The following is a 26110-nucleotide window of genomic DNA, read 5'->3' as shown; positions in this document are numbered from 1 at the left end:
GCTGCACGGTGAAATCGCAGTCCACTATCCTTTAGGTGACTTGCTCCTTCCACAGCGCAGCACCGTCTGGTAGCTGCTGCTGTCCAAATCTCAAGACCTGGCTCTTTGAATGATCCTCCACGCAGTGTGACCAGCAGACCCTCACCCCTAGAGCTTTGAGACCCTCATGGGTGAGTAGCCAAGTTATACAAGCCCCTGACTAATTGATTTATTGGTATTGCAATATATCGAAGCATAACCACAGTAATACTAATCACTAATGCCAACAAAACAATGCAGCAAACTAATTCCAGAAGTGAGCCTGAACCGCAAGTTGTCCCTCTCTATGTACCTTATAAGTGGTCCACTTGGTAAAAGGTGTAATATGTTGTATTTAACCTACCAGTGTTAAAACTGCTGCTTTCTTCTTTTACAGCGCTGTGGTACTCCCTTACAGTTGCCTCTTCCTTTGCGGTGTTAAATGGAGATCCTGTTGTGGAAGAGAAAATATATTTCCTAGTAAGAAAAGAGGTATTTGTATTAAGCAATAACTCACCAGTTTACACCCAAAAAGGACTACCAATGGAATGCAGAAAATTATTTATGTATTTTAGTGTATGCTTATTTTATAAAATGATGACCATTTCACCTTGTAGAAAGATTTAAACATGAGTTGGCTGTTTCTCCCCACTAAAAGATCAATACGGTGGACTCTGAATACCTTTTAACCAATTATGAGAATATTGTTTATGCACATTATTAATTCTATGTCAGGACTGAAGGCGAGGATTATGCTCTTCTTTCTATACTTCATTTTCTCCAGTAGCCTTCAACATTTTCACAAAAACTACCTTTCCTTCCTATGAGCCACTGAGAAAGGAAACAAAACGACAGCCTATCATAGTCCACAAAGTTCCATATAGGCAGTCGTCTTCCTCTAATCCCCCTCTTACTTTGTTGCTTCGGCAGCAATCAGATGAGTATTTCCAGCCAAGGTTTTATATTGGGTTAAGCAGTGGTGTGACAGTAGAGTCCCTTTCTGGTTGCGATCTTGTTTTTTTTCCATTAACAGGTGGGGCCTGCGGGAGAGCATGCAGCGATACATTAGCATAGCCATGAGCATTTTTTGAGCGAGGCAGCCTGATCGTGGTTGGACCGGGAGGCCACAAGAGGGCATTCTAGGGCCGGAGCCTGCCTGCAGAGATGTGTTTCTGTGCTCTGAGGCTTGTGCGCCATCAACGGGAATCCCAAAAAGTAAACGTAGTGCCAACCATGGACTCTTGGCCCTCCGACGCAGCCTGGAAGAGGAGTTCCCCTGCATGGGTCTGTAATTACCGACCAGAAGTGGTGTGAACACACACAAGGAGCTCGGGCCAGTACTCTAAATTCCACAGAAAGGCTCATAGTAGCACAACTGTGCACACACTGCTGGGATGAAGCACAGACCTGCAAAACCCCACAGAATATAAGGGGTGAGTCCTCCCAGGGCTAGCACCCCAAAGTGTCCTCTGAATTCCAGAAGTTAGCTGGCTCCACTCCAACGCCACATAGGGATAAACCTGTCAAACGCTGCAGGTTCCAGGACAACACTGATGTAAGGCATAATGTTTCAAGAGGCAGACGGCTCCTACGTGGAGGAGGAATCAGTTTCCTGCTTCCCTCAAGATGATGAGGAGATGTCTCTATTCACTAATCAGTGGCTTCTGACCTTGAGCCCTTTGAGAAGAAGCTCATGTAATTGGCATACGTCTTTCCAGAACCCTTAGATTTGGGTCTAGAGCAACCCTGTGTCCAGGGCCCTCTACAGGTGGCAGGCAACTTAGTAAACTACTGGATGACATGGAGGAAAAATTTGACAGGTGTCATTATGGATGCCTTTGATAGGCTTTATTATCACAATCTTGTCCTATACTTGGAGGTGATGGGGATTCCTCAGGGTCAACAGGGAACACCTTTATGACCTAGCCTCTCTGTCGTACACCTCATCCATGACAATGAGAACTTTGATGGGGATTCGGAAGTTGAGACAGGGCCCTCCAGAATGTTGTATCCGTCTCCAGAGTCAACATCCCAGGTGTCAAAATCTACCCTTCAGGGGACTACTCGTTCTACCTCTGTCTGACATGTTAGACATGAGGCCCTGCTGCACCCATCCTCCTCTGAATTGTCACTGGCGGAGAAGGTGGCCACCTCCGCAAGTCACAGGAGGAGGTGAGAGCCTGCCTCCAAATGGAATACCCTCGACTACCCTTGGCAAGCAAGGTCACACTGACCCCTGAAATCGATGCAAGAATGGCGGCATCCCTGGTGAAATATATTAGAGACCCGATGAAGGGAATCAAGCACTCTTTGAGGTCGTGTGAAGATACGCTGTTAGATGTCATAGGGCCACTCACAAAAATCCTGAATATGGCAGAGAAGTCCAAACTGTCAAGTTCACTCATTCCAGCAGAAGTCCTGTTGGGGTGGTCTCAGAGAGCAATACTTTCTTGGGGAATGTGAACTGTGCCCTATCTACTAAGGAGTGTTTTCCCTCTTGATAAAGGTGGACTCCAAACTTGTGTACCTGACACCCTTCGAACCAGGTGCTTTAGCTTAAAAGGGTCTGTCTGGCGACCTGTTGAGCAAAGTAGTCAACATGTTAGTTTCCACCATCATGCCTGAGGTGCAAACAATTTTCAACTCTAAGGTTTTCACTGGGGCCGGTCATGGTAGACAGAGCTTAGCTGGCCATTTTTTCTCCCAAGCCCTTTGAAGAGGCCAAGGCTCCCGACACGGCTACTGAGAGGACCAAACCAGATTCAGAGACTTGTTTCACTCCAGAGGTTTTCAGAATTACTTCAGAACCAGAGGCAGCCCACGTGGACTGCTCCACAAAGAAATTTCAAGTGAGAGTTCTCCATTCTTCCCAACTAGAGGTGGGGGTGGGCAAGCTTTCTTCAGAACTGGAGGGCTTTAACTTCAGACACATGGGTCCTGCAGATGGAAATTTTGAATTCTACAGCACTCCAGTCCAACCATGTCGACAGCTGGCCTTCTCGGAGAGAGATACTACAATCATAGATCGGGAGGTATAAGACCTCCTAGCAAAATGTGCTATCCCCTTAACAGACATTCACCCCTACTGGTTTGTGTGTAACATCTTCCTAGTAAAGAAGAAATGGCTGTCGGAGACCAGTTATAAACCTTTGAGAGTTCAATGAGTGGCTGACTGATCGCCTCTTCATGATGGAAATTTAACGTCCTGAGGGATCTTCTGTGACCCAACGACTGGATGGCTTGGATAGAGCTAAAGGCTGTGTATCTGACGAACCTCATCTGCTCACCTCAAAGCCAGTTTCTTCAATTCCTGTAAGGAGTCATGGTTTCGAGTTCACAACACTATCATTAGGTTTGTCCTCAGCGCAGTGGTGTTTTACGATGGTATTAAAACCAGGCATGCTCCCCTTTGGCCAGCTACAGACAGACTACGAGCTGGCGCAAACCGAATACTTCAGATATATGCAAATTAGGCACACTTTGCTTGCGGTATTGCCCAGAGGGGAGTCCATTTCTGAGTCCTCCCCTCTTGAGAACAGAGTCTTAGATGGAGACCTCCGGAGAAGGCCATATCGCTTATTTACAAGAAATTGATTAACAATACTGCAGACCCGCTAGTCCGGCTGCGGGCATAATGGGATCATGACGTAGCAGGGCTTGATGACGAGGAGTGTCTTGCGGCGACTGCCTCTCCTCAGGAAGTGGCCATTTCCTCTAGGCTCCGATTAGTACAGTTAAAGCTTCTGCACAGATCCTACTTGTCTGGGCCGCTAATGGTCAGGATGGGCTAGTGTACAGTGGGGGTGGCTGTCCTAGGCACTGTGGGCAGGAAGGCACCTTCATTCATACCCTCTGGGAGTGTCCGTCTGTCCAATGATACTGGGCGGCTGTGGTGGGATGCATGGAAGAAGTATTGGGGCAGAAGATTGACTGCAATATTAAGCTGGCCATCCTGAACGCCTGGGGCCGTACAGACCTGAACTTCAAGGAGCGTATCTGGGTAACTTTGGGATTGATGGTGGCTAAGTGGAATATTGTGCGACTCTGGAGGGCAGGGGACCCACCACGACTTGCTGATTGGGGAAAATACATGGAATGATGCATGATCACTGAAAAGACCGTACATGAAGCCAGGGGGTGTCCACCAATTGGAAGCAGATCTGGGGGAACTGGAATGACTATAGGGGAGGGTTATGTGAGCCCCTGCACATGAGGGACGCGGCTGTCACACAAGTCCTGTACACGGTGGAACTGTGATTATGCTATCCTATTTTGTACTCACTGTGTTTAATGTCTATCCCGCCTCATGAGTATGGTGTTATCATCTATGTATGCTATTCTTCTTTATGGTCATACCTTGTTTTCAATAAAAAGTTATTTTAAAAAAACAGTCCTGGAATATCTGCAAGCCAAGGGGATCCACCTAATAATTTACCTAGATAATATACTAATGATGGACCATTTTCCAAGGAGAATTTGGCACACCTCTAGATGAGGGTATGTTAGTAACTGTATTTCGGACGTGCGACTACAAAAATGCATAGCAATAAACACATATAATACATAAAAATATAGCAGCCATAATAAATACACAATCCCAGATTCAGTAAGATAACCAGTTGATCTTGTGCATTGGCCTCTGTTGGGTCGGTGTTCTCAAAACGGCTTGAATCTCCAGTTATCAGGTCCACATAATCTGTGTGTATCATCATTTTAAAATTCAGGACTTTTTAAACATCATTAAAATTTCATTCACTTGATTCAAAACATGCACAATAAATGAATACCAATCAATCATTATTATTATTAAGCTTATAAAGCACCTGGTTACTCCAATGGAGTGTCCCCGCGCTAGGACATTACAGACACTACTAAGCACCCCTAGCCCCCCCCACACCGCCCACCCCATCCAAGGTCCCATCAATCATAAGACAAGCCTAAGTGCTAACACCAGTTCTCAGGGGGTGCTTGAAAGAACCAGGTTTTCATTTTTTTACGAAAAATAGTTTCAGATGGGTGGATCCTTAGTTCGATAGGTAGGTTGTTCCAAACCTTAGCTGCAAGAAAACTAAAGGATTTACCTCCTAATCGTGCCTTGCGGACCCATCATCCTCACTACAAGCAATATTCATAGGCCTGCTTCAGTACAGGGCTCTAAAGAAACTCAATAAGTAAAGGACTGCCATATTCAGAAATAGTGCTACTGACAGTGGAATTCAAGGAGGAAATGAGATGGTGGCTAACTCACAAAGAGGCACGGAACAGAAGAGCAATCGTTATAAAGTCTGACGCCAGCAAAACAGGCTGGGGCACGAGATGTTGTGATTACTATACAGGAGGAAAGTGGTCAGCTGAAGAACAACAGTTACATAAAAAGAGCTAGGAGCTAATAGCAAGTTCTTCCGATATACAATTTTGGACCAGGGAAAAAATTCAATGCTGTGTCCTGCTGAAGATGGACAAGATCTTGGCAGTGCGGTATATCAATCCCATAGGAGGACTAAGCAAGAAAAACATATCAGACTTGTCCAGGGATGTTTGGATCTTCTGTCTGGACAACAATGAGTCAGTCATGAGGGGCGTGGCCATCAGCATGGCTGAGTAGGACGCGCTTTCGCCGAGCTCCGGCTGAAAGCTTCATCCGCCATCGATTCTGGCGCCCTGCAGGCCTGGAGAATACCTTTACGACACCTGGAATAGTGCCCTGAGCTGTGCTGCTGCGACGGAGGGTGAACACACTGTCGGAATCGAGCCCTGCAGCCTATTACCCGGACCAGCTCTGACCCGAGAGGAGAATCAAGATGGCGCGGAATGGCGCAGGATCTGAGGACCGAAAGCTTACCTCATTGCCCGAGATCCGAGGCGGTGTGACTACAGACGGAGGAGGCAGCCTGAGGCGGCGAACCCCCAAGTGCGCGACGGTCCCGAGGTGGACCGGAGCTGGTCCCCCCCCATCCGTGGAGGTTTGAGTGAGGCTGGTGCTCCGTAGCGGGCCAAGGGAGGTAGACCGCTCCCCCACTACAGCCGAGGACTGAGGTGCTGGAGCTGTGGTACCCCCCAGGCAGGCCTCCGGACGCCCTGAGAGTGTCGTCCTGTGCTGGGGCAGGCGCGTGTCCCCACGGAGCTCCGCGGACTGCCAGAGAGAAAGGCACAGTAACTGGCGGATCGTGGGGGGCCCTCCGGACCTGCGGGGCTGCCGAAAGGAGAGAGGGAGCGGCGCTGCGGCACTGGGGAATGGAGCCTCTGCCTTTTGCAAAAAAAGGAAGCTAAGATGCAGGTTTGAGATTTTCCGGGAGTGCCGGATCTAGGGATGGTTTCAATGGTTAAAATAGCCCGAATTGTACATCCAAGACGACATGATAAAACTCCCATGAATTAAAACTGTGTTAATAACATTCTGTCATATCCATAAAGCGATAAGTGCCTCAAATGATCGAACGATCCTGGATAAAAATTCCTGCAATAACATTCACTTTATTCCGACCATAATTACAACTCAGGTAATACAGGAACCTCTCAGGCAACCTGCGCCATAAACTTCGTCACCTGAACCAGACGTTCATCAAGAACCTACTTACAGCAAGAACAATTGATGTTGTAGTATTGGATTTTAATATCCTCAGTGCAACCCGATAGTGTCTGGTTCCGAAGATACAACAAACAGGGCAATTCCCCTTTCTGCGGAGAAAGTTGCATTTAGTACAGAAAAATACGATATGTTCAACAGTCTCTAGGGCATGACCGCAGGCTGGGCATGCAGTTAGCTCTAAGTCAGAGGCCCATGTATTAAACGACCTTCAGGGTAAACAACCTAGTCAAAATCTTACATAGAAACTTTTCACCACAGGTGGTATAATCAGATCAAAGCCCCAGAGCGAGTGTACATGGCTGAGACCGACTGGCAGGTGCGGAGCTGCGCGGGAGGAGAGGAGGGCCTGGACTAGGCAGATAGAGCGGGCGCAGAGCGCCCCTCCCCCCCACCCCCGGCCCGGCACACAGTGATCCGCGGAGGAGGCGGCAACAGAGAAAGGGCTGGACGAGGAGCTGGAGCGGTGGGAACCCTCGGGTCGACCCCCCCCATATTGACCATCACGGAGGGGAAGTAGTGCTACTATTTCACTGGTGAGGTACCACTTGGAGACTGGAGCAGCCCATTGGTGTTGGGGCCTGCCGCCTCGCTACTGTGGAAATCAGTGATCAACCCAGCATAAAAAGTGGACGCTCTGGGGAGTGACGCTGGCGGGTCAGCCCTGAGGGCCAGACAACGGAGTGACCGCGTGGAGACTGTCCTTTCCCCTCCCCCCGGTGCATCATCTACGGGCATCGCCTGTGTCGTGGACAGGCTATGAGCCGCAGCATGGGACGGGACAGGGGCCCGAAACCACAGCGACAAGGACGGATGGACCAATATGCGTAGGTCCTTCCCCCCGCATGAGGAGCACCCGGGTGCCAGATCCGACACAGATACCCTACTGCAGGCAATCCAGGCGTCCAGGACAGCGCTAGAGGACCAGATCGGAAGGGTGGGGAGGGAGGTAGCACTATTGCGACAGGACTTCAGAAACCTAGCTGGTAGGGTCAGTGAGGCGGAGACGCGGCTGGGCAAGGTGGAAGACTCCGTACATGACCTCCAAAAGGGTATGCGAGAGCTCCAATTTTCACATAAGGACCTGCTATGGAGGGTGGATGACGCGGAAAACAGGGCCCGCCGTAATAACCTCCGCTTTTTCGGCTTTAGAGAGGGATTCGAGGGGTCAAACACGCCGGACTTCCTATACACGTGGCTGCGGTCTACCTTTCCAGGGGATAAGTTCTTCTCTTGTTTGACATAGAAAGCGCCCATCAGGCGTTGCTGGCCTGTTCGCCCGCAGGGGAACAGCTGCGACCGGTGATAGCCCGCTTTCTGAACTTCCTGGATAGGGATATGATACTCGGAGAGGCCTGGAAACTGGGGGAAATAAGGCACGAAAATACCCGCAAAATGATCATTCCGGACAACAGCAGAGACGTGCAAAAGCAGAGACGCACTTTTGACTCCGTGAAAGCTAAGTTGCGGGAACAAAAAATCCAATACATGCTGCTTTTCCAGCAAAGCTGAAAGGCCTCTTCTTGGGCAAATCTCATTTTTTTCAGACGCCGTAAGAGGCATGGCAGTGGCTTGAAGAGTGCCCCGGGGCGAATGGCAGCACGGACGTGCGAAGAGGCACCTGCTGGTGGGATTGGCGGCCGGTCCCTGGATCCACACCGCTCGCTCAGACCACGACAGCTGCAAAAGGACTGCACCCTGGAAGCCAACCCATATGTCCCGAGGGGCTCGAGGAGGAGAAGACGACGCACAGGAGGATCACTGGACTCCAGACTTTCGCTCTGCTCATCCGGGCGACAGCGGGCGGATGACAAAGTGGAAGGGGGTGCGGACAATGAAAGTGGCCAGTCGTCATCCGGAGGAGAGGAGGTGTTGGACCCCTCGATGCATCCCCTAGCGGCTGAGATATTGGCAATGGAACAAACAATGCGGAATGACACTGGGGCATCACAGAATGAACCTCCAGACTCACTCATAAACGGGGGCCTGCAGGGTTGACCACACCAGGAACCAGTAAGCTGGAGCGTGCGAGATGGACACGCACTCCCTCTTCTTTATATTATCTCATTTTCTTCATACTTTGCTGATATCTGTTTTCTCCGAACTTTTCTTCTTTTCTTCCTGTCTTGAAGCCTAAGACAACACTTATCTCTGAATTTTGCACTAATGGTATTGGGACACCCACAGGAGTTGGAACTTGTGGTGTGAGTTGGGCAAGGGATGGCGACAGACCTCGTCCTTCCCTAGAGTCCACTTCCCGTCACGTTGCCGGGAGGGAATCATGGGGAGGAGAGGCGGGGGGGGTTGGGGTTACGCCGGTTTTCTGGTTGGGACAGTTTTGGTGTTTGTTTTGCTTCATGTTTGGTTGGCACACAGATCACAGACACACTCTGGTAGGCACACATACCGCCCCGCCCGCGATGATGATGCACTTGACCACCGACGTGACATGGCCTCCATAGATGCACATGGGGCAGCTGAGGGTGGATTGGTGACGAGCTCCTGCAGGGTACTCACTTGGAACGTGAATGGACTAGAAGACAAAATCAAAAGGGGGCTGGTAACAACGCATATCAAGCGATTACGCCCTGACGTGGTCGTCCTCCAGGAGACCCACTTAAAGGGAACGAAATGTGGTTTCCTAGCGAGAGGAGCTTACAAAGTACTGGCTCATGCAGGATTTATGGCAGGATCGCGGGGGTTGCTATCCTGATTAAAACATCCCCTTCCTTTACGGGGAACCGGACATGGACGGACCCCCAAGCAACGTATGTAGGGGTGACGGGAACGTGGAGGCGACAACGGGTTACATTAGTCTAGGTCTATGCTCCCCGAAACTCCAAGCCAGGACACTGTCCGGGTTGGCGGAAGTCCTATTGGACACGCCCGATATGTTGCACATCATAGCTGGTGATTTTAATGACGTTATGTCTACCCCCATGGACCGGTCAGGGACTAGAGATGCTGTCTCCCCAACGACGCCCCTAGCAAAGACGGTGGGTACCCTAGGACTGCCAGACGTATGGAAATGGTTGCACCCGGACACCAGGGTGCATAAAGTGCACTCTAGATTGGACTATGTTTTTCTCCCCCGACTACTGATGAAGCTGAATATCTGGCAAGGGTCATTTCGGATCACTTGCCGCTCCTAGTCCGGCTAGGTGGGAGGGCCCGACCCCATGGCGGGGGCTGGAGATTATTGGCATGGGATTTGCATATTCCTAAGATACTGCAGGGTCTCAGGGCAGATACGAAATTATACTTCGCAGAAAACGTGGGCTCAGTACAGTCAGGAGTGACTGTGTGGGAAGCATACAAAACAGTACTTCGAGATATACAAAGTAGAATATCCTGGGAGAAACAGAAAGCCCAAGAGGAACTTAATACGCTGGAAACCCAAATTTTGGACCTCGAGCGACGATACCGGACAGGTAGGGACCCACAGGTGTTTAGATGACCAACGGATACTCAACACCAGTATTAGGATTTGGTGACGAATGAGGCAAAAGCGCAGGCGCTTGCGACCCTGCACAGACTGTATGATGTTGGGGACAAGTCCGGAAAGCTCTTGGCGTGGCTGAACCGTAGGGAGCGAGACGCCAGGTGGGTAGAAGGTATGGTTGACAGACCGGGCCAGCTGCAGAGAGGGGACCCCAGATAGTCCAGACATTCACTACCTACTTCCAGGAATTTTATACGGCCAGGGAACTGGGTAGCCAAGATGAGATTGAGATTTACCTATCTAATATTCACACCTCGACTTTAGCAGAAGAGGACAAAGAGACCCTGGAGGTTGATATTTCAGCCACAGAAATCAGAGAGGCGATAGCCAGACTCTGACCGGGAAAGACCCATGGGCCTAATGGAATCCCGGCGGAATTCTTTAAGAAAGGCACCGACCTGCTGACACCCCCACCTTCTGGCGCTCTTCAGAAATGCAGCGCAAGAGGGTATCCTCCCACCTGACTTGAGAATGGCCACAATCGTGCCTATTTAGAAGCAAGGACGGGGTCCCGAGACTTAGAGACAGGAAATTACAAATTCAAACCATTTGTATTCAGTGATTCAGAACAAAAACTTTTAGATGCAAAAAAGATTTTAATTCAAAATTGCATACATCCTATTAAATGGATTTGTACTCATTATACATTTATTTGATACCAACAAGTTTATATACAGTGTACGTGCCCACATTCACAACGGGGAGGGGGGTGGCGTGAGGGAAGTGTAAGGGATAGGATAGACGTGGTCTGAATCATTCAGTGACAAGTCTTATTCATGTTTTAAAGACAATGTACATGTGGTCCCTTAGAATCAGGGCCACAGCTTGAGGCTCCTATAGAGTCCAAAGTTATAACTAGCAAAACAGGCCTAACTCCGTTAGAGCCGTAAATGTCTAAATTGGGACCGGAGTTGGTCAGTGGTTGTGTAGTCGTCTACGTTTCGACCCAAATAAACAGTAGGAATCTTTTCCTTACGAAAGGGTCTTCATCAGGACAAGGAAAGTTGTGGGGGGGGCAACCTCCTAAGGGACAATTAGAGAAAACGAATTAGAAACACACCATTCCTGTCTATAAATTCATAGGATGGTGGTACATGATTAACAGTTAAAAAGAAGAAGAACCGTGTTATCTATCTATGTCTGAATCCCACATAGTTGGATTGAAAAATATAGACTAACGCTCACGTTCCGCAAGGGGCGAGAGGAGTTGGATCAAAGGTTGGATTTTCTTGGTCCAGACTGATGATTTAAAACTGTGGATGTTAGGGAAAAGTCTATTGTTTTTAACAGGTCTATGAGTGCCTGTCTCTAAGTCTCGGGACCCCGTCCTTTCATTCTTATTGCTACCCAGGTCCCTTCTGACTTTATTGGGTTTAACCCTGTTTTTTCATAACGTATTTAGAAGCAAGGCTGGCCCCCCGAGGACTGCGTGTCCTACAGACAAATCTCCCTCCTGAACGTGGAGGCTAAGGAGGCAGCTACTCCCGGCCACGCAGATAACTATAGAGGTATGGGACAGGGCGACGAAGATGATAGGGTGGTCGCATAAACTGACCAAAGAGACACCAAAATGGACATGCTCTTGGTTAAGGGAACTCCATAAACTCACTGGTTTTAGAGGGTGGGATGACATTGGGATTTCGTCGTTGGGAGACCTAGTGGCAAAGGGAGAGCTTAAAACATATGGAACCCTGAAGACGGAGTACGGACTGAGTCCTACGCAGTTTCTCAAATATGCGCAGTTATGTCATGCCTGAAAGGCCGAGGCGCGCTCGCCTCCCCACTGCCAGAATATGCCCCGTTAGAGGGACGCTTGTTGCAAGTACCCAATAAATTAGTATCCCTGACATATAAGACCATGAATAATAACACGCCGGATAGGCTGGGGAGGCTGCGAGCAGTCTGGGAACAGGACTTGGGCGAGATGGACACACTGGATTGGGAGACGGCTCTGATGCATCACAGGGAAGTCGCAATTAAATCCCGACTACGCCTCATCCAATATAAGGTATTGCATAGGGTCTACTATGACACAGTTAGGCTACATTGTATGGGCAGAGCTAGTGACCCTTGTTGTTTGAGGTGTGGACACCTGCAGAGAACCTTCTACCATATAATCTGGGACTGCCCCATCATACACACTTATTGGACGCCGATACTGGGGGAATTGAGCAGAGTGCTAGAGGTGACGCTTGAAGTGGACCCCAAATTTGTGTTATTGGGAATATCCACCAAAGTGGATCTGAGTCGCCCACACCTGATCTTTGCACTGCTGGCCCTGGTGGTGGCAAAACGGGACCTAGCGCGAGCATAGGGAGCGCCATCGCCCCCCATGTGGGAGACTGGAGGAGGAGGATGGATATGTACATGGCGGCTGAAAGGGTGACCGTTAAGGCTAGGGGTTGCCCTCGAAAGTTTTGTAAAGTTTGGGGCAAATGGAGGAAGTATCATGGCCTTGATGGGGGTCTGGGACCCAACTGACGTATCACAACTCCTGCTGATTGAGACCCTACTTATCATTACTAGGCAGTGGGCAAGGGGACCTCTGAGGGGGTGCTGGAGTCTGGTGCAACTGTGTACTATGGGCGGCGGATGGCTATTCTAGATACACTGTGTATGATGTTAGCACTATGGATGGTGGGTGGGGGGATGCTTGCAAGTATGGAGTATTAACTGTGACTTGCCAACTGTGTTTGTGTTGATTCTAAATGCAAATAAAAATATATTTTTTTAAACCAATGTGTCAGTCATGGCAAAATATCTTCCCGGAAAAGCCAACAGTGTAGCGGACTGGTGCTCAAGGAATTGGTAAGACATGAACCTGTGTACATTGGATCCAGCCATATTCTCCGCGATAGACCACATGCTGGTTCCCTTCACCATAGATTATTTTGCGTCGCAATTGGTTCGCCAAATAAAATGGTACTTCAGCCGGACACCGAACCCAAAACCAGCAGTGACGACCACCTTCCTACTGGATTGGAATTAGGAGCAGGGTTATGCATTTCCTTAGTTATAATGACCATTCAGTTGTCTGCATGTGGAGGTAGGAGACGGCCCTAGTGCTATTCACACTGATGTTGAGATTGCAGGTTTTGTTCCCAGTTCAGATGGAACTTTCTTGTGATTATCGGCATAATCAAATACCATGGCCCCGATTACCATGGGGGTCGGTCGGCCGCCACCCGCTTTACGGCAGTCAGGAGACCGCCCAATAAGCATGCAGTGATCTGACCGATGCATTTCGATGCAGCTCTCGGGCTGGCGGTCGTAAAGGTGTCGGAACCATAGCGGGGCATGCTACGGCCATTGTAAAGGACCTCAGCAAATGCTGCGGCAGTGAAGCACCTTTTTTATGTTCATGCACTGTGTGCCATGCACTATGTCATGCATGCCACGTGATGCATGAAGGTAAGTGGGAGCCCTACATGTGGCCCAAGTGCCACTTTTCAGTGGCCTATGACAAGAGGAGGCTCAGTTTGGTGCCCCTAATATCCCTTTCGGACAACATTGTTGTGATCCCGCCATGAAGAGGGTGTCAGAAAGGGATATCTAAATGTCGACGTCAGTGCCTGCCTTGGCACTGCCACCATTGTTAGATGCTGCTGATACGACTGCCGCTCATTGGAATCAATGATCCTGGCAGAGGAGTCTGTCTTTTTTCTGACCGAATAGGGTCCGGCCACCAGCACTGTAATGCAATGGTCGGACCGATGACCCGTCGGAGGTCGGACAGCCACTGGTGACCTGTCAGTGTGCGGTCCAACAGCACTCGTAATGAGGCACTATATATCAGTACTGTCCAGATAGATACATAGGTGTCTGCAAAAGGGTGCTGATCCGGAAGGTTTAATGTTGTCTATGGAACGATCAGGTAAAATGGCAATGTTATTAGGTTTGGTTTCATGTCAAAGGATATCTGATGTCTGAGCTTTAGACAACTCAGGTAGAGTATTTACCTCTGGCAGGGTAACCCTTCCATATTTCTCGGAGGACGAAATGCAGCTACAGAATGGTTTCATACCTTTGATAAAACACACATATTGTGTGTGGTAAAGTGCTGCAAGGCCTATGAAATCATGACAGAGGGGTTTGCCACCTGGAGAACGCCAACTGCTTATTTCTATTAGAAAGCCCTTTAAGGCGGTATCTTCTCCAACCATATTCAGGTGGGTTTGTAGGGCAATGCAGGCAACTGGCATAAATATCTCAATGTTTGGTGCACACTCAAATCATGGAGGCCATGCCTTCCAAAGCCTTCTCAGTAGGGGTGAGACTTGAAGACATAATTAATGGCATAAACTAGGCCTCAGACTCTATATACGAGAGATTTTATTTTAAGCCAGTCCTAAAAATGGTATCATTGGTAGTGGATAAGCTTTGAACTAGTTTAATCCTCGCAGTCGGTCCATTACGAAAGCTAGGAACTTTTACACTGATTTTTATATTGAGCGAATAATTTAGGTAATTGAATATCTGTGCTGTATAATTTAACAGTGTAGGAATTATGGCCCAATTTTTGATAAGCATTCCATCTGCAAAATTACTTTGGTATACTATGCTATTTAGTTCTAAAAACTGTCCATTCAGGTATGCCCTTAGCCGTTACGTTGACCAACAGGAGAGGACAAGCAAGCAATGACAAGAAGGGCGCTGAGCTATTTTTCATTTACCAAGTGCTGTGCTGCATCGATTGGTCAGTTAAGGTTACTGCTTGGGTGGGTTGCAGCAGCACAGTGCCACCTGTTCACCCACATTGTGCTACTAACAATTTTGATGACTGTTCCAAAGAGCAGGTGTTTGGGTGGTGTGCCAAAGTGTGCATTGGAAGACCTCCATGTTGTGGGGTTCTGTACTCCTAGGGATCGACTCACATGCCCAATTGCAACTGGGTTCCTGTTGAATAGAAGCTTGACCGATAATGTTTAGTTGTATTAGACTGGCCAGGTAATGACTGTGCAAGTGTGAAGCACTATTATTGGGCCTTGGTTTTCTTTAACGCCTTATAAACCATAGCTGATAATGCTGAAGTTATTGTAGGCATGCTAATGTTCTTGAGCTCTCCAAGCCAATATTATGGAGCTATGTGAACCTATTATTATTAATGAACTTTTTAGGACAATGATGTGGTGGTACTTCCAGCTTATTATTAGTCGTGTGCTGGCTAAACCAATAATGTGGCACTATCGCTAGTCTACTAAGGCTCGCAAGCAAGCTATGGGCAGCCATTCATAGTTCCATAGTAAAAAGAAGGTAATGTGACAGTAGACGACTGGGCTCTTGTTTTATCACATTAACCCGCAAGTAGGCATACGTTAGCACACATAGTGTTCTGTGGCAGGAGATATGCGTAAAGTGTTTCCTCTGTACAGTTAGTCATTTGATCTATTTCAGAAGGACGTACAAGTGTATAAGCTGCTGATCATGTATAAATCTCAGGAATAAGCAATGAATTCACTACACTATCTCACAGGCTACTTACAATGTTCTCTATTCTAGTTTGTTTCATGCAAGTAATGCATTTTTGGAAGGAATAACACTGCAAACTGGGACCCCCATGGCATTACGTACCTATTAATGAGATAGAAAGCACCTGGGTGCTGCTGCAGGAGCTGAAATCCATATTTCTCTTCCCAGGGGGTCTGCCTCAAATCAAACAATAACAACACGTCTAAACTCTGATAACTTCTTCCTGTGCTCTGTTATTATCTGCTCCTGGACAGGGGTGTGAGTGTTTGATTGATTCAGATGCTCCGTTCATCACCACCCCCTTTTGTACCGCTTTTTGCCGCCATAAGTGCGGCAGGGTATGCTCAGACGTGAGTCCCTTGCTCACTTTGCCACTGGATTCAAGCATGCCGGGCTGAAGGCGGCTGGAATGCCAGAAACTGGTCCTCGGAAGCTTGTCTCCGGTCCAGGGAAGACATGGCTTGGCAGTTCGGGCTGGACTGTTCCCATAAGGCACAGGGTCAGACTGATTTGCATATAGCCATGTCTGAACTGGGGTGGCAGAGTGGGCTAAAGAGCAGTGACGGATTAAACCCAGATCTTTTGACTGGGTGTGAGTGTTTGATTGATTCAGATGCTCCGTCCATCACCACTCCCTTTTGTACCACTTTTGGCTGCCATAAGTGTGGCAGGGTATGCTCAGACGTGAGTCCCTTGCTCACTTTGCCACTGGATTCAAGCAAGCCGGGCTGAAGACGGCTGGAATGCCAGAAGCCGGTCCTCGGAAGCTTGTTTCCGATCCAGGGAAGACATGGCTTGGCAGTTCGGGCTTGACTGTTCCCATGAGGCACAGGGTCAGACTGATTTGCATATAGCCATGTCTGAACTGGGGTGGCAGAGTGGGATAAAGAACAGTGACGGATTAAACCCAGATCTTTTGACTGGGTGTGAGTGTTTGATTGATTTAGATGATCCGTCCATCACCACCCCCTTTTGTACCGCTTTTGGCCGCCATAAGTGTGGCAGGGTATGCTCAGACGTGAGTCCCTTGCTCACTTTGCCACTGGATTTAAGCAAGCGGGGCTGAAGACGGCTGGAATGCCAGAAACCGGTCCTCTGAAGCTTGTTTCCGGTCCAGGGAAGACATGGCTTGGCAGTTCGGGTTGGACTGTTCCCATGAGGCACAGGGTCAGACTGATTTGCATATAGCCATGTCTGAACTGGGGTGGCAGAGTGGGCTAAAGAACGGTGATGGATTAAACCCAGATTTTTTGACTGGGTGTGAGTGTTTGATTGATTCAGGTGCTCCGCCCATCACCACTCCCTTTTGTACCAATTTTGGCCGCCATAAGTGTGGCAGGGTATGCTCAGACGTGAGTCCCTTGCTCACTTTGCCACTGGATTCAAGCAAGCCGGGCTGAAGACTGTTGGAATGCCAGAAACCGGTCCTCCGAAGCTTGTTTCCGGTCCAGGGAAGACATGGCTTGGCAGTTCGGGTTGGACTGTTCCCATGAGGCACAGGCTCAGACTGATTTGCATATAGCCATGTCTGAACTGGGGTGGCAGAGTGGGCTAAAGAACGGTGATGGATTAAACCCAGATCTTTTGACTGGGTGTGAGTGTTTGATTGATTCAGATGCTCCGTCCATCACCACCCCCTTTTGTACTGCTTTTGACCGCCATAAGTGTGGCAGGGTATGCTCAGACTTGAGTCCCTTGCTCACTTTGGCACTGGATTCTAGCAAGTAGGGCTGAAGGCGGCTGGAATGCCAGAAACCGGTTCGGGGAAGCTTGTTTCCGGTCCAGGGAAGACATGGCTTGGCAGTTCGGGCTGGACTGTTCCCATGAGGCACAGGCTCAGACTGATTTGCATATAGCCAGGTCTGAACTGGGGTGGCAGAGTGGGCTAAAGAACGGTGATGGATTAAACTCAGATATTTTGACTGGGTGTGAGTGTTTGATTGATTCAGATGCTCCGTCTATCACCACCCCCTTTTGTACCGCTTTTGGCCGCCATAAGTGTGGCAGGGTATGCTCAGACGTGAGTCCCTGGCTTACTTTGCCACTGGATTCAAGCAAGCCGGGCTGAAGACGGTTGGAATGCCAGAAACCGGTCCTCGGAAGCTTGTTTCCGGTCCAGGGAAGACATGGCTTCGCAGTTCGGGTTGGACTGTTCCCATGAGGCACAGGGTCAGACTGATTTGCATATAGCCATGTCTGAACTGGGGTGGCAGAGTAGGCTGAAGAACGGTGATGGATTAAACTCAGATCTTTTGACTGGGTGTGAGTGTTTAATTGATTCAGATGCTCCGTCCATCACCACCCCCTTTTGTACCGCTTTTGGCCGCCATAAGTGTGGCAGGGTATGCTCAGACGTGAGTCCCTTGCTCACTTTGCCAATGGATTCAAGCAAGCCGGGCTGAAGACGGCTGGAATGCCAGAAACAGGTCCTCGGAAGCTTGTTTCCGGTCCAGGGAAGACATGGCTTGGCAGTTCGGGCTGGACTGTTCCCATGAGGCACAGGCTCAGACTGATTTGCATATAGCCATGTCTGAACTGGGGTGGCAGAGTGGGCTAAAGAACGGTGATGGATTAAACCCAGATCTTTTGACTGGGTGTGAGTGTTTGATTGATTCAGATGCTCCGTCCATCACCACCCCCTTTTGTACCGCCTGGATAGGTGACAGCTAGAAACATTTTGTCTGAAGACAAACCAGTACAGACCTGTAGGGGTAATGCTAATTTGCTATACGGGGTAATTTGCACTAGGGGAGTTCAGAACACTAATGCGGTTATTGATCACTCCAGATATGTTTAGTAACAGGAGCATAGAGGGAAACTTGGGTTCAGCTTACTCGCGTACTTTCAAACCCAAGCCCATAGTGGGCGAGTGACTTCCTGTTATGTTAATCACAAAGGCATTGTTTACTTACTTGTGGTTTGGGCGAGACTGCCTCTTCTCTCCGAGTCAGGCTGGTTTATACAATATATTTCTTGATCTTCTTTAATACTGAATGAAAGAACTGACTTGATATCCTCATGTCCTGTTATGAAAATATATAAAATATCTGATCCTCAGAAATGTTTCTGTTCTGCAACAATTCATATGAAGGCATCCATATAAAAAATTAAGCATATGTATGATGACGAAAGAGAATCAGGAAGCTGCATGCATTGTTACCCTTACATCTCAGCATTTCTTCCTTCCCTAGGTGTGTGGACAAAAAGGATACAATAATATGCTAAATATCCTAGTCGGCCATGGCTCCCGCTGCAGTGAACAGTACAATGCAGGAGCTGCAGGCATGAATCACAGTGGTTCATCTCATTCTATCAACTCTCCAATATCTAATCACCGACGTGAAAAATAGGGAAGGTAAATATGTTATTTACAGTTTAAAAAAAAGAATAAAAATGTGTTTCTGCTGGCGTTGGTAATAAGTATTGTTATTAGCATTTTAACCACGGACTTGCCTCCTTGAACTAGAATAATAAGTGCTCCAAATTTTTGAGTAATCTGGCCTCAGTGTGCATTGCAGAAATGCACACCCTATGGTCCTCTGTATCTTACCAAAGCTAGGAGAAGGGCTGATGTTCTCTGCTTCTTCCGCAACATAAGGATCCACCAAGCTGAACTCCAACTCTTGTTCCATCTTCAAGCTATTGCCAGGACTCTGTACTTGATATCCTAAACAGTACACAAAAAAAGAGTTTACAGTCACATTTCCATGTAACATGACACACTTGTGTCTCTCTAAGGATGAGTGGACAGGAGCTGGGGGGATCTGAGGGTCCATGAAAGGGCTACAACTGGCTTAGAGTGCGCCTGTTAAGTATTTGTCTTTAATGGTTCTTCCTTCACCTTGGGTCCTTTCCTTACCCCTGCCCTTAGATGGGAGTTCTAGAAGCCTTCGAAAAGAGGAAGTCACCAACAGACAACTGCCTGTAGGTTTGACAAGAAGTCAATCATGTATAAACTTGCGGTGTCTTCGGTGCTAAGGCTTGTAGTGCCTCTCCAGTTAAACAACAATAAAAATCACAAAATGTAGGTGTCAACGCAATAAACCATAGACTTCCTTTTCGGTGATTACAAAGTGTCCCCCATGTGCTCTAACAAGTTGGAAGAGCAGCCACACAAACTGCCCTTCAAATCCAGGAAACACCAAAAAAGGTCACTGTTAAGACCTTGTGAACAAAATCAAGGAACACACCAAGAGTCTTGCACATTGTATCCAATATCTGTTCCTTAACCCCTTCCATGCTCATGACGAGCTGAGCTCGTCATGAGGCACAGTTGAGCTGTACTGATGACGAGCTGAGCTCGTCATGACACCAGCAAATTGGCAATTTTCAGCACAGGGGAAAAATAACCACAGCAGCGATGTGGTTAATTATCCATATTTCTGTACACCATAGAGCTAACACTTGTTTCATCTAGCACAATCACCTGGACTTTTTCATGGCTTGGTAATCAAGATTCTCACACAACTTGTCAATCTCACCAATGTACCACAATCATAACGGAACTAAAATGATTAAGGTCTCCCTTTAAAGGGTAGTCATATATAGTCAAAACAATGTTAAACAAGCCATAGTGGTGGCTGAAATCCAAGGTACCACCAAGCTATTGGTTACAGCATCTTTTTACTGACTTTGACAAAGATTTGGTTCTTCAGCAGAGGTAGTTCTAATACAGGCACTTGGCCTGGTACCTACATATAGATAAACCATATTATTGGTCTCAGACCCTTTTTTCTTAACAGGCAGATATCCTGACACCCAAGATCAGACATCAATTTAACAGGAAAGTGATGGCGGCAAAAAAGGAACATTTTCAAGATGTTATTGCAGACAACATGCAATGGGGTTGGAAATCAGGACTGGACATGTAAATAAAGTGGACACTCAAGGGAAATAATGTCAATCGAATTGACCACCCTGCAAGACCTTTAGACTCATTTAAGATATGGTCATGGTCATTGCTTAATTTGCACTTGGAGAGGAAAAGAGAAACCCACAGAGATCAAAGGTACTGTGGGAGTACGTAACATCTTGAGCTAGAAGGACATACATGAATGCAAGGATGAATGTTGTTGGCAAACGTGAATGTACATAGGGTCTGATATGTCTAAATATGACCGCTGGGCCTGAATCCTGGTCTAATGGACTGGGCTAGGTTCAAGAGGTCTTTTTCCCTGCCTGCATCTGTGTATACACACTGTGCCAGAGTGATGCACCAAGAAGGACCACAGGTGTGTAGCCTAACGAAGGTAAGAGTACATTTCAAATTATAGGAATTAACCCACTTTGCAATTGACTGCACTCTTGACGATTACCTTATCAACGTACATTTACACAACTGATTTCCCCAAAATATCACCAAACCTAATTAAGCACATTTCTTTTGTTACAATTTACAATTTTATTCATTACTCGGAATGAATGTATTTTTACTCACTTTCTGGGCATATATGGGCAATGAATAGTGTTGATTATTTTGATTTAATTTTCCTTCACTTAAAATGTCTCACAACAAGATACTTGATATAAACATATACCTTTTGTATGGTTAGCTTATCTTCACTGAATAATTCCAAAGGAATCCCTCTTATCAATATATTTGCAGCTTAAGTTTCAATAAATATCGAGTAAACCCTGTTTTCCTTTCTATTGCAGAGAATGAGATTGGTTAAGTGCCTGCTTGTGACTGACCATGCCAATCAGAACAAGAAGATTCTGATGAAAATATTTTTGGGGGAGAAGCCACCATTTGGAAATGACTTGCAGTGCAGTACTCCAAGATATGTGGGTACATAAGTTTGGCCACAGAAGATATTTAGTCCTTTAAGATCAATGTGTGCACGAGCATTGTTAACCCCAGTTAGTGTAAATGTATAGTGTTTTGCTAGGCTAGAAAGATGGCTGTGGCACATTTGAGAAGCCACATAGGTTTATTAAACCATGTACCAGCGAGAGAGACATGCTGCATTCTCTATGTCAGGGTGTTTGCTTGATTTAGGAAAAGAAAATGAGTGACAAGCAGCGGTGCAAGTCTTCTTTGACCTGCCAGGTTCCTGTGCCCAACGACCAGATGGAGACATTCTAGTAAATAGGTTACTGAACATGTACTTTATATACCAATGACTACTATGCTTGGTGCTAAAGTGTTTGCCTGAACTGGTAGGGTGAGTGATTAGAAGGATGTTTTTTGTCTTTGGCTATGTGGGAAGCGTTTCCATGTCATGTGTGATGATCACTGAGGTGCAGTTATAGTGTTATTGAACACAGCGCTTAGTGGTGTGATGTTATGGATGAGGAAGTGTAAGAGGTAAGAGTGCAGGTTATGATTAGCAGCATTTTGATAAGTTTGTAGGTCCCTTTATGGTACTATTTATGTTCATAGTCCACTATGATGTTAAATGAAAGGGTAATCTATGGTGAGATTTATGGTCACAATATTGATAGGTGTGAGTGGGAGATGGTCAATGATCTGCCAGAATGGACTTTATTACAGTCATCGGTTATCTGATTGTTATTATAAGATGTCAAAAAAGAGTGATGGTATAGAATTAGTTGCGACCAGCAGTGGTGGACTATATTATTGTTCTCTGGGACCCACCAGTGTGTAACAGATCTCTTCAGCCATTCCATACTTGTCCAGTTGGTGATAAGTGGTTAGTTTGTGTGTAACTGGTAAAGGTACTGGAAGATAGACATGTAGCAATTCTGTCTTATGTAAGTATAGGAAGGCCATGTGGTATAGGGGAATTACTATACAGCCTACCCTAAATCAAAATCAACTGTAGGACTGCAGAGTGTTAAAGTAATAGAACCAGAAGGTGATAGGTAGCCCAGAGTTACTGATCTCACTAGCGGATGGCCTAAGACAAATAAGAGACTGGGATTCCTTACAGGATGCAGCCAAAATGCACATATTTGTCCCCCGGTCTCTCATGTCCTGGTCAACAGGCACAGGAAAGCTAGCCATGTCCTGTACAGGTCCCTACTGATCACTAGAAATCCTTTTAGTGCCTCATGGAAGGGTCAGTTACATTAAGCTAAGGGGAGGGGCAGGGGCCTGCCTGCATCTGAAGTGTTCATTAGAACATATAATACAGTCAAAATAAAATTAACTTCGTAAAAAAAAATAACCTACACATTTCTTTAAGCCATTTAAGTTCTCCTGTACGTTTCAAGTATACTTGCAAAAAAGAAACAAAACTGTAAGGTAATGACTTACCCTAACTTATTACTATATTTATAATAGGCTGACTCACACACAACCCTACATTTTTTTAATTAAACTCACAATGCGTAGAGAAACATCAACCAACTTGGAGCTTAATAAAGCACATGTATCAATCAAAAATACTATGAACAGTTTATTGGCAACAAATGATAGACAGAATGTACCAATTGCCACGTATGGGGTAGAAGTGCTAGCCCTGAAGCAAGACTATATATATTGTACGTTACAAGCAGGTAGACTAATTAGAAAATCCTTTGGGATACCCTCCACTATTGGCAGTGAAGCTTTACACTTGGAAGAGGGGGTGCTCTTTTTTCCAGATTTAGTGTGAAAAGCCGTGCTTAAAAGGCCTTGCATCTCTAACCTAACAAGCCCAGAAGCAACATTAATACCTGCTTTATGCTTCAAGGACTTACTTTTCCTTTAACATGATATAAAATTATATTAAGAAAACATGCTCCCTGAAGTTTTCTATAAATACAGGGAGAGTGTGGGTATAGCACACTATCTGGTATTGATTGCAAGCCCCATACCGAAGGGACATCACATCTTTAGTTTAAGTTGCTTTAGTTGAATTTTTAAAATACAGGATTGTTGGGAATCATCCATTTTTGATTGTTATGGTAAGAAAAGAATATCAAAATAAGAATTTTTGTAATTATTATTATGAACTGTAGCATTGCAAAGAAAGATCTAAGTATTTAACAAAGTTGTTTAATACAATTAGAACAGTTATAAGGGCTATTGAAAATCTTTTCATGCTATAATAGATTGCGGTGTCCTATGTTAGAATGTTCTAAGGACATATTTGTACATTGGAGTGCAAAATACACTCGCTATTAGAAGCCCCAAAAGAAGCAGTAAATAAAAAGATAAAGGACAATATCAAAAGCAACCGGACTTAGGAAAAAAAGCCTGCACTCACACCTAGATATGCATGCTGCAGATAAAAAAAGTGAATTCCAAAACGTAAACATGTTTTGGCAAGTTGGGTATCTTAAAAAACAAATATGATAAAATACAAAACGTGAATCAAACACCATCTGGCTCACATACAATATTCGAGCAACTCTTTACAGAATGGCCAGAGTTTAAACTTTGAGTACCAAAAATGTGGAAATAATATTCCTTCCTTGTGACTTGCAGATGTCTCAACGGTGACACAATTAAATAATATGGAGCGAAATTCCTACTTCACATTATATTTTACTATATCAAGATAGCAAAAGTGCTTCATGAATTCTTTCTGACCTGTCATGGCTTCACTAAGGTTTTCTATTTGATCTGTCTTCGAAGTATATTTTGTACACTGATTTGAATTCCTTGATTCGCCAAGTAATACATCTGGCTCAGCAGTCTTAGTTCCTGTTAAATAAAGACAACATTTATCATTTACACTTTAACGAAAAATTACTTATATACACAAAGACAACTTTATTAGGGTGCCTTATATTTCAAGGGCATTACACTAACAAATATAAAGGTATACAAAGAACGCCTAAATGTGTTCAGTGATGTAATTATTAACTAAGTCTTATAGGTTCAGGAATAGAACCTAAAAGCATGACATACCTGGGATGGGGAACATCATAACATCTATCAGGTGTAATATAATGAGCAAAAGAAAGCAAACTAACATTATTGACTCGGAAAGGCTTTAACCAAGTATTTCTATGGACACCATGTGGGTTAGTGTATGTTTGTGCACCATGTGAATGTGTGTAATCTGTCTTTGCCCAGGCAACTTTGTCCAATCAGGGGCCTGACAGGGAGGAGCCAGTTGTGCCCGCCAGGTCATTAAATGCCTGCTGTGGCGCGGACGCAGTGCTTGCAAACAAGCTAAGTGCACCTTACCTGACGCTTCTCTGTTGAGCTCTGCTCGCACTGTTTATTACCTTTGTGCTCTGATCTTGCGTGTTTGTGTGTATCTTTACACCTTCCATGCTGATGACGGAACCGCTCCGTCATCAGCTGCGGTTGGGCTCTGCTGATGACAGAGCGGTTCCGTCATGGCCCGGACGCCGCGCCTGCACGGCGCGTTCTATTGAGCGTGGCGGGCCATGATGGAACCGCTCTGTCACGAGCACAGCTCAACCGCGGCTGGTGACGGAGCGGTTCTGTCACCAGCATGCGGCCGCCGCGCGCACGCCCCGCCCTGCTACCGCTGAGGCGGAATAGCCGCCGCAGCGAAAGGGTTAAAAACTGCTGCCGTGCTTACTTTCGTCCCGCCTGACGTCACGGCGAGGCATAGGGCTGATTGGCGGTAGGCACCCAATTAGTAGCTTGACAAGGAGGAGCCAATTGTGCTCCCCGGTCATTAAATGCCTGCCGTGGCGCAGATGCGTTGATGACGCACCAAAGGCAAGCCCGTCTGCGTCTGTCCGTTGCTTAAACGACGCCAGACATGCAGCCGTTTTCACCCTCATAAAATGTTTATATGCAGGGGACAACCTAGCAGCTATTAGAGCTAGGATTAGTCCATGCGCACATCTGTTAGGTGTCCCTCTAGAGGGTCCCTTTTTTGCACACACCGCAGTTTTACCTCTCTAACAGCCGCAATTTCTTACCCCCTCTACTGCCCACCGTCAAGCTCCTTAGTTTAAACAGCAGCTTGCTCATTAAACCCTTCGCCGAAGTGTTTGACCTAATTCAGGATGAGCCTCCTGATATCCTCTTCCTTACGGAGACATGGCTGACTGCAAACACAGTGGCAGAGCCAAGATTGGCCCTGCCCATGGGGTACACTATTACGACATTGAAAAGAGCGGTAGGGGTGGTGGCATTGCTATTATTTTTTAAACTGGCTATACCTGCACCCTGACTAAGGAGGTATTGTGGACTGTGAATGTGCACTTTTTTAAATTTTCTTTAACGCTAACTTCACTTTACCAGGGCTACTGACTGATCACCCCCCCAGGGTCCTCCAAAGACTTCAGAGAAGCCCTAATTCTGGCATCTGGCGTACTAGCCTCCAGGTCGGCTAATTTTGGCATTATTGGGGACCTTAATCTGCACCTAGAGGCCAGTCAGACAGTGAGATTGGCAACTTCCTTGCAGACCTGGCCGCTTTTAAACTAACACAGCGCGTCCCCAACAGCACACATGCAGCAGGGCATCTGCTAGACTCTGTTTTCTCCAATTGACCTGCCCTCACAGTTAGCCTGCCCCTCCCTATGAACTGGATTAACCACCAGTTGGTATTTATGACATTACAGGGAGTAGGTACTCCGCAAGATGTCCCTCGGAAACCCATCTTAAAACTCCCCTGGCATAAGCTGGATGCTGACCGCTTCACAACATCCTCCTC

At 46.7% G+C, this 26110-nt stretch overlaps 1 protein-coding gene across 2 annotated transcripts in view; it reads right to left on the bottom strand.

Moving 5' to 3' along the window:
* Nucleotides 1–26110, bottom strand: part of LOC147712345 (uncharacterized) — a 104899-nt gene that overhangs the window by 46851 nt on the left and 31938 nt on the right. The window contains exons 4-7 of one of the 2 annotated variants that reach the window (XM_086923039.1): nucleotides 24055–24168; nucleotides 19126–19242; nucleotides 18488–18598; nucleotides 383–469 (exon numbers count right to left, since the gene is read on the bottom strand). In XM_086923039.1, the coding sequence (XP_086779165.1) occupies nucleotides 383–469; nucleotides 18488–18598; nucleotides 19126–19242; nucleotides 24055–24168 (429 nt within the window). The remainder of the gene's footprint in view (nucleotides 1–382; nucleotides 470–18487; nucleotides 18599–19125; nucleotides 19243–24054; nucleotides 24169–26110) is intronic. The other variant, XM_086923040.1, reaches the window with a different exon arrangement.

This window comes from Lissotriton vulgaris, chromosome 5, assembly GCF_964263255.1.
Source record: "Lissotriton vulgaris chromosome 5, aLisVul1.2, whole genome shotgun sequence".
Classification (NCBI taxonomy): domain Eukaryota; kingdom Metazoa; phylum Chordata; class Amphibia; order Caudata; family Salamandridae; genus Lissotriton; species Lissotriton vulgaris.
The sequence above is the reverse complement of the archived record's forward strand: the minus strand, read 5'-3'. Positions and strand labels throughout refer to the sequence as shown.